Genomic DNA, 12,315 nt, shown 5'->3' with positions numbered 1-12,315 from the left:
GCCAAGTCATCCTTGGGATGAGGTTGCGATAGATATTTTGGGTCCCTTATCTGGAGTTTCAGAAACTCCGTATTTAATTGTCCTCATTGACCGATATTCCAGATGGATTTTTAACCTCCCTGCACTCTCCTCACCGTAACCTTTACCAGGAGAAAACACAACTCCCGTCATTTACTGCCGCTGTGAAGTCAACGCTTCCCTTCTTATCAGTACCGCCGCTGGAGGAGAGAAGAAGTTCGGTCGTTTGTCGTCATGTTGAGGTTCACCAATCATCGCCAAATAAATGTGGTGTCTTCCACATTAAATGCACCTTCTCAGGCAGGCAATTAAGTGTTCCTATAGGAGAGAAAGAAGAATAGGTCATTTACCCAGGGCTGTGGTGCACATATCAGGAGCTGACAGTAGTAATTCTCTATTCTCTTCCAGAGTTATTTGCCCAGACGGATGTCTGAAACAGGAAGTTGCAGTGTGGGGGACCGATATCTACACAGACGTGAGTTTATGTGTTGAACACATCCATCTCATGTGTTGATTGTTTTTTTAACCTTGCAAGAAATATGGCAAGTTAAGTTAGGAATGAAAAAGTAAGCGTGAAATATCATATTATTTTTTTCCTGACTATTGCTGCTTCTCCCTCAGGACTCTTCCATCTGCAGAGCCGCAATCAACGCAGGGAAAGTCAGCAATGCTGGAGGCAGAGTAAGAATGGAGAAGAGGCCGGGACAAGACAGCTACCAGGAATCCACCAGGAACGGAGTAACAACCCGGAGTTATGGTGCCTGGACAGGATCTTTCGTTTTTACCTCCGCCAATATTGTCTTCCCACCCACAAGCCCTCCTCAGCCTCCCGAAGGTAAAACTGAGCGATGCACCTCGGGTGTACCTGGTGATAACTTCAGATACCTTCACAGCTGCCTTTTTCTTGCAATCATTTTAGCTAGTATCCCTCTGATGCTGTTGCTTAGGAGTATAGTTCCTAGTGCTGTATTTTGCCAGGAATCCGCAAAGCACAAGCGTATTACATTATGGATGGAATTCGACATCGTTTTAGGTAAAAATGTGATAAAGCGGTAAAGGTGTTTGTGGTCTGAAATGGGACGCTGCAGGTTTGCTTGACAACATTTCTTTGATAGCAACTTCCAGTTTCTGAGTTGACATTTAATGTGCATATCAGAGGTGGCATGTTCAGGACACTTCACAAATCGATGGAATAGAACATTTGTGTGTCAAACCAACCTGCTCTAGAAGGTTTGGTCACTGTAAATGGACTGGAAATGTTATCTTAAAAACAGTTCCGGTCAATGAGCATGGGAAACATTTTCTTATCTTTTAATTCTAAAGACTTTGCCCTTTCTTAGTTTTTCTAAGGGTTGTTCCCAGCATTCAGTACGGGAAACGTAGTAAAATGTCGGGCTTTTTAAGGTTCAATCCTTTGATATAGTGTCACGTTTTTAGCCAGTGTCTCGGTATAGTAATTTTGCTTCTCTTTCTTTCAGTTCCTGTTCAGTGCAGCACCACAGCAAGACAACTAACTCAAAGCACAGCAGAGTAAGTACACTTACTGTGCTGTACCTTCATTTATATAGAGGTGCGCCATAACCTATTAATATTTCTATTATTTGAGAGTCTACCAACCTTACTTTACATACATTTAGATTCTCTAATACTCAGTGGTAAGATTGGTTCTTAGTCTGGGAAAAAGCAGGACAAAATCATGGCCATAGAAAACCCTCACTGGCTAATTGCATCAAATGAGGAACTTATTTCAATAATCCAGAAGCTTGTTTTATGAGGCTGGAAAATACTACTGTGGTGGCGAGGAGTGGGATGCAGGGCAGGCAGTGGATACAAGGTGTAACAGAGAAAAACTCTATGATGGGCAATAATATGTGATAACTATGTTAAGACTGAATGTGTTTTCTAAAATGATGCCAGATTCAGCAGGAATTTATGAAGTGGTATTGTACACCATTATTTGAGCTACTAGAAACCACATCTACTCTTACTTTATTTGACCTGCTTTTTAGCCGTCAGATATAAATACCTGTGAAGGAGATCATATAGCAGAGCAACCCATTTGGTCATCAGACAGGATCTGCAAAAGGGTGACAATGTATTTAAGGATATCATTTCTATTTGTGTGGCCAGGATAGGTCTCTCTTAGAAGCTCTATTCACGTTTGCTGTGACCATGTTTTACATTTGTCTTACAATGAGGAGTCATTATGTTCCAACCTGCTGCAATGCAACAGTGTTTAGTGACTCTCCAAAACACACTGGTGGACAGGCAAGATGTCTTCTAGTATTGAAGTTCAATTCAAAAGATCCACCAATTGGCCATTTGGTATACTGAGAAGTGAAAGATAACTCTTTAAAGTGGACTTCCACCTTAGGTTTCAATATATTTCTTAAAATTCTTCCTACCTAATTCAGTTTAAGAAAAGCAGACTTGCCAGAGTGCTTCTTTGGTGCCATGGAGCTCCTTTGGCTACCCCTGGGTCTGTATGTTACCTGGTTTGTGTGGCAAGGGTGATGTACCCAATCCTACTCAAAATGACTTGGTTGGCTACCAACAAGGGTTCAGGATGTAGGCTTGTGGAGGACTCTCATTCAGTGACAAATTGTGAGCTAATATTGGACCAGGTAACCACTACAGAAATATTTTTTGTGGGGTAAAATCAATGGTGGACTGCCTGCAAGTAAGGTAATTTCTGAAAAGTAGGGGGAGGAGGGTACTAGATGTGTGACATATCTTTGGTGAAGAACTTGTTAGTATTTGCTTCCCTTAGAGCAAGCACAATGCCAGAAACCCTAAGTAATACTCAAGGTTATTTTTTTTTGCAAACACATTTTTTCTCATAAGGTTTGCTTATAAAAAAAAAGCCCTCAGAATCACCCAGTTGGGAGAGCATCAATGAGTCAGCGATGAAGCAGGAGGTGGAATCAGAGAGGAAGTACGATGGCTAGCATTGATAAACTTACATGGAATGTGAACAGCCAAAACCCAGACAGAGGGTAGTGCTGAGGAATCTGGAAGAAAGTCAGGTGCAAATCATGGTTTTACAGGAGACACATTTGTTAGCAAGTGAGAGTAAGGATTTGTTGGCAGGTGGGGTTGGATCCAGAATTTTGCAGTCTCCAACCAAGCAGAATGCTGCAAGGGTGTTGCAATTTTAATTAGAAGAGGCAGTGGGATGGAGCTCAAGCCCTCAAGTACGGATAGCACTGGTAGATGGATCTTAGCGGGTATGAAATGGACAGATAATGAGTTCATATGTGCCGGCTTCTATGAACCTAATGAGGACGACCCACAGTACATTATAGAGTTGTAACTGAGATTAATAGATATATTAGTCCCTGTGATTGTGGGCAGGGATTTTAATATACTGTTGGATCCTGTAATGGACTGGTCTACAAGGAGGGATAGTGCCCCAGTGCCTAGAGAGCGAGGTATGCCTTGAAAAGCTTAATGCAGGACCTTGGGTTATTAGGCGCTTGGAGGCATCTGAGAGGGAAGGTGAGAGGGTATACCTACCACAGTAAAAAATATCATCACTTATCCAGATTGGACTATTTTTTGGTTGAAAGATGCTTAGCGTCTAATATTAAAAATATTGAACATCTTCCAGCCCACATTTCAGGTCTCTCAGCGGTTATTATGACATTACAGGCCCCATGACCGCAGCCTCGTAAGAGATGGACAATAAAGTGTGCCCTTCTCTTAAATGAGGGTGTGGTGATTGCCTTGAAAAAGGCTGCATCCGAATACTTTATGATTAATGAAGACACTGCCTCCCCTGGAATAGTGTGGGATGCCTTTAAGCCATTTATACGGGGGGTTTTAAAAGTCTTGGCTGTGCTAAAGGTAGAGAAAAGAGGGCTGGATTAGTAAATATAGAAAGGGAAGTGGGCAATCTTGAGGAAGCCTTGTAATCTATAAATGAGGGAGAAGAAAGGGAGGGGATGGTAAGAAGGTAAGAAGAGGCCCAACTGAAATATAAGATCAGGTTGGAGTTAAAATGTAAGGCAAGGTGGCAGGAATTTGAATATGGAGAGAAAACAGGGGCGCTATTGGCCCGGAAGGCCATGGTTGATAGAACTAGGAATGAGATTAAGGAGCTGAGGCTGTCGTCTGGGGAGGTGTTTGACAACTGTGAAGGTATACAGAATCATGTAGTTGCACTTTTTTCTCAGCTCTATAGGGAAGATATTACTCCAGACCACCAACAGCTTAAAGGATGGCTTAGGGCACTTGGCTTCTCTGTATTGAATGGCGAAGGGGAAAAGATGATGGACGCTCCAGTTACCCAGGAAGAGAGAGGGGGGGCAATCACGAGAATTAAGAATTGAAAGACTGCTGGCATAGATACCATCCCCTCAGAAGTCTATAAATTATTATTAGGGTAAGTCCTCCCTGCTTGGGAGAACCTCTTTAACACAGTCTACATGGGGGAGACACAGGTTCCAGAATCGTGGAAAGAAGCCTCCATAGTGTTGATCTTAAAACGAGCCAAGGACCCCAGGAAATACCGACCAATCTCCCTGCTGAATGGGACTATAAAATCTTTGTTAGCATTCTAGTATGTAGGTTGGCTAAACTAGCTCTGCAGCTTATTCATGTGGATCAAAAAGGATTTATCACTGGGAGGCAGGTCCACAAATTGACTTAACAATTAATTGGTAGCATAGACTTGACCACATCAAGGTCGGTAACCTTGGCGGTAGTTACATTGGATGCCGCCAAGGCCATTGACCACGTATGTGGGACTAGTTATAGGAAGTACTGGAGGTTATGGGGTTTGGGCCACGCTTTATAACAGCACTAAAAGCTTTATATAACCGTGCATTTGCTAGGATTCTTATTACTGGTTCTCTCACTAAGAGTTTCCCAATCTTTAGGGGGACGCAACAGGGGTGCCCCATCTCATCATTATTGTTTGATATGTATATCAAACCATTTGCCCAGATGCTTCGTCAGGATGATCAAGTAGTCGCTTTTAGTGCAGGTACATATAAAAAGAAAATCGCGCAATATGTGGATGATCTTGTATTCTTTATGTCAGATCCGGTCCTAACTATTCCGAGGGTGGAAATTTTAGCTGAAGAGTTGGAGGCGCTATCCGGCTATCTGGTCAACAATGCAAAAACTGGGGTATTGTGTTGGAATGTTCCAGATTGGAAGGGATGTTCAGAGAGAGATCAGATACCTTGGAATAGGCAACAACAACTCATTACAGGGAATTCCTCAGCTCTATCTAGAGAGGGTAGCAAAGGAAATTAATAAAACACTAGCCAGATGGAAGAATCTGCCCGTCATTATATGGAAAAGTGCATTTAATTAAAATGGTGCTACTACCCAAACTGACATTTCTTTTTAATTGCATTCCTCTCACTTTTCCCAAAGGCATGATCGATAAACTACAGGGGAAATTGGTTAGTTTTGTCTGGGCAGCGATGGTAGCCAGGCTTGCGTGGAAGAAACAGAGGCATAAGTTGGAAAAATGCGGGTTGGCTCTTCCGGATCTAAGACAATATTGCATGGCCTTCCAGTTTAAAAAACTGCAGAATCCTTTTAGGCAAACCGGGGCCCTTGGAATGGGATGGGCTAATGGAGGAAATGGTAAAGGAGTGGGGCTCTAAAGAGTTTCTTTATAGGTTTGGGGCAAGGATATTTTTTTAAAAAGTTAGACTGAAGACGCTTAAGGCAGCACTTACCCTATGGTTAGCGATAAGGAAAATACTTGGAATGGGCTATATTTCGGATGGTGCACCAATTTGGGACTCACCAGGCACGCCAGAGTGCCTCCAAGATCAGCTAAGTATCCCATTAAGGAGGGCGGGAATTGAACTGTGGGGGAATATCCTTGTAATGCCATGGGAAATCTTGATGGCAAAAACAGGTGATTCCCTCTCAAGATTCAAATACCTGCAGTTGCTATCTTGGGTGGAGGGCAATAGAAGGGAGATCGGCGGAGTGTTGGAATTTGAAAGAAAAATGCAGAATGAGGCTCTTAAAAGTAAGGAAGTCACTGAATGTTACTGGACTCTGTTGCTCTCGGAAGATAAGAAGTTAAAACCACCATATGTGATCTGGGATGGGGTAATTCAGATGACCGAGCCGCAGAGAATCTGGCAACCCTCATTCAGACTACTCTACAAGGTGGTTAAACCAGCCAATCTGAAAAGAAACCACTTCTTTACAGTTAACAGGCTCTATTGGACCCCCCAGAAACTTGCAAAATTTATATCAGCCCCAGCTCCAAGATGCCGTAGATGCAGTATGCTAAGTGCTAGCGATCAACGTATGTTTTTTGAATGCCCCCAGCTACAGGAGCATTGGCATAGGGTCAAGAAAGTAATTAACGCTATTCTGCAGACCAATATTAAAATGAGCTTCACATTGATACTGATAAGGCTGGAAAATCAGCCGACTCTGTCCCTATCAGCAAATAGGCAGACCTTACTTTTTTATATGATCCTCCTTGCCAGAAGAGAGATCTGCAAGAGCTGGACAGACCCCATACCACCTCGTGGTCTTGATTGGCTCCAGGTGGTTAAAACTATTTGCAAAATGGATACAGGAATTGAGGGTGGCCCAAGTAGTAAGATCTGGGATGATTTTTTGAGCTGGAATGGAACAGGATGAACCTAATTGCCTTGTCCTATGATTGCACCTGCGTGGAACCAGGAAACTGGATGGACTGGATCGTAGGACTAGATGTTCAAATGCAAATTGCCTGGGGTGGTACAGGTGGGGTGTCAGGCTTAACTTTGCAAACAATGGCGATATGAGGACAAAAAAAACGGTTTGTTTACTGTCAACCCTTAACCCCTATAAACAATTTAAAATGGAGCTTTCAGTCTCAAAGATAGACTTTTTTTAACATTATACAGTGTCCTACATGTTGTAGAGGAAAACATCGTAATTTCTGAACCAAAAAATGTAGAACTAAAATGTGTTTGCCTTGATTTCAAGTTGACCAGTTAGCCCTGTTAGAACTCCATAACAAGTCAGACACAAAATTACTCCTGTGTGGGCACTATACTCCAGATTATAGACTTTTGGGAAATATTATACAGGAATTTATATTTCCATGCAGGTTCCAATATATTTACCTGGTTTACCTGCTAGAAAACATTGCGTCTTTGAGCATCTGAAGTCACTGGGTGACAAACTATTGATTTGCAGATAAACCATTAATTTTGTAATCATTGTTTGGTTGATAACCTTGTTTTTGCTGAAGTGAGATTTTTGGGGCCTTTTTAATGGCGTCTTTGACATGCAGCCTAACTCTCCTTTTAATAAACCACTACTTTGCTTCAACGGAGATATTAGGGAAATCTTGAGCAGTACATATTGATGCCGGTAGGTGGCGTTGACCAACTCCACGTTGAGGCCATCCGCTTTGGAAATTACATTGCAGGGCTCATATAAGCCTCACCTCAGCGCGCTAACTTCAGTTCCTTTCCTCCGGCACCAACAGCTCGATTTCCAGGAGCTACTTTATTTATTTTTGCCGCTTTTTATGGTCTAGCTTGACAGCGCAGCTGTCGCCGGACAATTTAATGTGACCATCACTACATGGGCTTTGGCTCCGTTCACATGTTGAGAGCCAGGAAAACCTGTTTTGATCGGGAAAAAGTTGTGTGCTTCCACAAAAAAAGGGCTTGCCCTCCATTTTGTTTATTTGTCCAATTAGCTGAGCTTTAACTTTCATGGAGTTTTAGGTCTTGCTTGATAGTGCAAATTTCGCCCAACCTTTTAACCTACACTAATATTATTCTATAGTTCTTTGATTCCGCACAAATACATATTAATTTCCCTGCTATTTATTTGTAAAGCTTCACCTAACCATGCAACATTCATTTAAAGTCAGGCCTATTGGCATTTCTAATGCTTGGTTTGACCTTTTGTTGACCTGCTTTGGAGCAGTTCCTCCCAGTTTGCTAGGGACATTTCCCCTTCTAAACCTACTGGTTTTAAGCCTTGTACGGAGTGTTGAGTCATGACTCCATGCACGTGTTGAGTGTGACTCGATGAACCTTATGGCAATGCTTGGGGATGTGATGAAGCTCCTGGCAGCGTAGCAGAAGTAGTCTCTGTTCCATTCTTAGTCCCATTCTCATTCTCAGGGCTGCTGTTTGGGCCATTCTCTATAAGCAGTTCCAGCAGAATCGCCTTTGTACACAAATAATTTCTCCTCCAAGTAGGATGAGTCGAAGAAGCACAAGAAAAAGAAGCTGAAAAGTACTTCAGCTTCACCCTCCAAATTATGTGCTTCTAAGCATGTTCTCACAGTCCATCTTCACAGCTGGCATCAGATCCCGTTCCCCAATATTCTGAGTTTTCCGATGCCATTGCAATGTCTGCTCTACTCAAAGGTTTTTAAGCCGCCATACACGCCATCTTTGGATCACAAACTCCTGCTAGAAAGCCTTTGGGTTCCACAGAGCCGCTGTGTGTCCCAGGTGGTTTACTGCCGGTGGTGCACCCCCGAAACAAGCTGGGCCCTCTGGATCAGCTCCAAGGATCCAATCTAATGCTGACGCAAGTGCTTTTTCCCTACCTATAATATTGACAATGGTGAGTCCATACCTTTTCCCGACTCTGAGCTAGCGCCACCAAGACACAGCTCAAGGTCATTGCTGCATCGTCCAGATCCCACCAACCATTGGACTTTGCACCCATTGATAACCCTTTCTTCTCTGCAGAGGGAGATGAGAAGGAAGGGTTTGATCCTTTGGAAGAGGACCCTGATCCAGCTGAGAAGTGGTATGTGGAGCTCAGTGACACCAATGGGCAGGATACTTTCCCACACTTTGGAATGGTTTCCCTTCAGAGCCTGGTTTTGGAGGAAGACAGATCCTTTGCCACTGTGAAGTGCACTGCTGTGGAGGTCTTTGAAAATAGCTGTCAGTAGTCAAGGTCAAGATCAACACTGTCACAGACGTGCTTCTTCCAGGACTGTGTTTCGATGAGCCCTTCCTCCTTTTAATAAAGCCCTCACTGAATTTCTTCTAGGGGCCTGGACCAAACCTTGCACAGGGGCTCCTGTGCATCATATGATTGCCCGACACCAATGTCACCTCCCAGGAGACCCGGTCTTCCTCTTTCACCACTGCCCCCTGAGAACCTGGCGGTGCAAATCTCAACCTCTAAGGTCACTGTAGCGCTGGGAGCGGGTGGCGGCGCAGCAGGGATAGGCAATAGTCGTGTTCTGGGTAATAGGGGTTTTATTGAGGCCAATAACTGGTCGGTACAACTCTTTCTCGAAGAAGGGGGTCTTCTGGGGGACCGGCTTTGGCTTCTCCTCCGGTGACGGACCTTCTCGGTTTTGCGAATCCCTTCCGGTACTCTCGGCGGGGGTTCTTCCTCCTCGGAGTCCGTCACGCCGTGGGGAGTGGCTCTCCAGCCCAGAAGTAAAAGAGAAGACAAGACCTGAGTGAGAGTTCCGTCCAACACAAACAGGAAAGGGAAGGGAGTGAAGGGAGTTCACACCGGTGCTCTTTTTCTACAGTGCCCTAAAGTGAGGGGGGATAGGTGCACTGGGAAAGGGTACCGGGTGGTCAGACGTCCCGTGGGTTTGTACCTAGTGTACTCTTGTTTACTACCCAGCCCCGAATCCGGTCACGCACCTCCCCTGGGTGAGTGGCTGGGCGGCTCACAGGAACGGTGGCCTCCTGGCTTTCTTCCATCCGATGCAGGCGCCGGGTCTGCTCTGGTGACGTAACGGGGTCTCTCGCTTCCACTGGCGCGGGGGGGCTCCCTCCGACCTCCTTCCTCCGATGTTTCGCTCCTCGCGTCCTCCTCTCGTCCTGCCTCCGATGTTCTTCTCCCTTCGTCTTCAGTTCGTCCTTCCTCCGTCTTCTCCTCTCGCAATTCCGCACACACAACACTCCTTCCCGCCGCCCTCCGGGTGAACAAGCACACCTGGTCCTCAGTATGCTCACCTTTTGTCGGGAAACGGTGATAGGCCGGCTCCTCCCACTCCGATTCTGTCCAAGATTTAAAGGGCCACTCCTCGCATTCCTGATCCGTCGCGCTGGCTCCGAGGTCCTGCGATGAGGGAAGAGAGAGAGGGGGGGGAGGCACAATCGTTAAGTCAGGCTTCCCCTCTGTCCGCCCTCCGCCTTGGGGGTAGCAGGCACCAGGTTTCTGTGGAAACATGACATCCCCCGGAGCCCTCCGGTAGACCCCGTTACACACCTCCCCCCTAGGATGCTCCCAATCGGGGAGCGGATGACGGGAGAGATAGTCCGCGTTTAGGTTCTCTGACCCCTTCCTGTGATGCACTGTAAAGGTGAAAGGTTGTAGGGCCAGGAACCAACGCATTACTCTAGCGTTATTTGATTTGTTGCGGGACATCCATAAGAGGGGAGCATGGTCAGTGTACAGGTCGAACGGGCGGCCCTCCAAATAGTAGGCCAGCTTCTCAACTGCCCAACGTACCGCCAAGCACTCCTTTTCAATGGTGGCGTACTTCAGCTCGCGGGGAAACAGCTTTCGGCTGACATACACTACGGGATGTTCATGCCCATCGACCCCTATTTGAGACAAGACAGCGCCTATGCCATAGTCGGAGGCGTCAGTGTGTAGTATAAAGGGAACTGAAAAATCAGGGGACGTGAGGACAGGGGTTGAGGTGATGAGGCGTTTTAGATGTTGGAATGCATGTGACATGTTGTCAGTAGGATAGATGGGAGCGTTGGATTTGCCTGGTAGGCGTAAGGCGTCTGTAAGGGGGGCTGCTATGTCGGCAAACCGGGGAATAAATCTCCTATAATAGCCAACCAAACCCAGGAAGGCCCTCATCTCTTTTCTGGTGGAGGGGAAGGGAGTGTCCGCAATTGCCCTTACTTTTTCTATCTGGGGTTCGATCATACCGTGCCCCAGCACGTACCCGAGGTATTTGACCTTTTGGAAGGCCATCCGGGACTTCTTAGCGTTTACGCGCAGGCCCGCGTTCTCCAATACCACGAACATTCGATGAATGTGTTGCAGGTGTTCTTCCCAGGTTTTACTGTGGATAACGATGTCATCCAGATATGCCGAAGCCATGGAGGAAACGGGGGCCAGAACAGTATTCATGAGGCGCTGGAAGGTGGCAGGGGCCCCATGGAGCCCGAACGGGAGGACGGTAAATTCGTAATGGCCTTCGTTGGTACTGAAGGCTGTCTTCTTTTTGTCCTCCTCCCGCAAGGGCACCTGCCAATACCCTTTGGTAAGGTCAAGGGTTGTGATATATCTGGCTTCCCCCAGGTTTTCAATCATTTCGTCGACGCGGGGTATTGGATAGGCATCAAATTCGGAGATTTCATTGAGGGCTCTGAAATCCATACAGAAGCGCCGGCTCCCGTCGGGTTTAGGTATCATGACGATGGGACTCGACCACTGGCTCGTAGAAGGACGTATGACCCCGAGGTCCAACATATCCTGTACCTCCTTCTGGATGGCGGCCCTCCTTGCTTCCGGCACCCTGTACGGTTTGATCTGTACTACTTTCCCCGGGGCCGTGTTTATACGATGTTCGGTCAGGGTGGTTCTGCCCGGCAGATCTGAAAACAACTCCTCGTGTTGTTGTAGTGTCTTTTGTAAGTCTTCGATTTGGGTTTGGGTGAGGTCTTCATTGATAACCAATTGATCCCTGGTGGATTCGGGAGGAGCGGTCGTCTTTGCCACTTGTACGTCTACGGGAGGGGGTCCTAACCATTTTTTCAGCATGTTAATATGGTAGGCCTGTGTTTTCTTGGCTCCGGTTTGTAAGGTATATGTTGTTTTTCCTATGGTTCCCACCACTTTGTAGGGTCCAGTCCAAGCGGCCCTGAATTTCTGGGTGGATGAGGGTAATAGCACTAGAGCCCACTCTCCTTCCTTCATCTGTCTCCATTTCTTCCCTTTATCGTAGGCCTGTTTTTGCCTTTGTTGGCTGACCTCCATGTTGGTGTATGCTAAGTCTCTCAACTTTCCGAGTTTTGCTTTGAGGTTGTGGGCGTAGTCCAGGGTGGAAGAGGTTTCTTCCGGCAGCTCGTTTTCCCATGCTTCTTTTGTCATCTCCATCAGAGATCTAGGCTGTCGGCCGTACAACAGTTCAAAGGATGAGACCCCCAGACTACTTTGACGTTGGCCCCGGATCACATAGAGGGCTAGAGGTAACATCTGATCCCACTCCGTCCCGTTCACTTCCATCATCTTCCTCAGGGTAGACTTCAGAGTGCGGTTATATCGTTCCACCAACCCGTCCGTCTGGGGGTGGTACACAGAGGTTCTAATTTGGTGCACGTCCAGGCATTTACACACTTCCTTCATCAGCCGAGA

At 46.1% G+C, this 12,315-nt stretch overlaps 1 protein-coding gene across 1 annotated transcript in view; it reads left to right on the top strand.

Annotated features, from left to right (window-relative positions):
• Positions 1-12,315, top strand: part of LOC144754936 (uncharacterized) — a 403,817-nt gene that overhangs the window by 272,840 nt on the left and 118,662 nt on the right. The window contains exons 28-30 of the mRNA XM_078643299.1: positions 427-493; positions 640-853; positions 1,497-1,548. Of these exons, the coding sequence (XP_078499425.1) occupies positions 427-493; positions 640-853; positions 1,497-1,548 (333 nt within the window). The remainder of the gene's footprint in view (positions 1-426; positions 494-639; positions 854-1,496; positions 1,549-12,315) is intronic.

The sequence above is a fragment of the Lissotriton helveticus genome, chromosome 1_1, assembly GCF_964261635.1.
Source record: "Lissotriton helveticus chromosome 1_1, aLisHel1.1, whole genome shotgun sequence".
In the NCBI taxonomy this organism is placed as follows: Eukaryota; Metazoa; Chordata; class Amphibia; order Caudata; family Salamandridae; genus Lissotriton; species Lissotriton helveticus.
The sequence above is the reverse complement of the archived record's forward strand: the minus strand, read 5'-3'. Positions and strand labels throughout refer to the sequence as shown.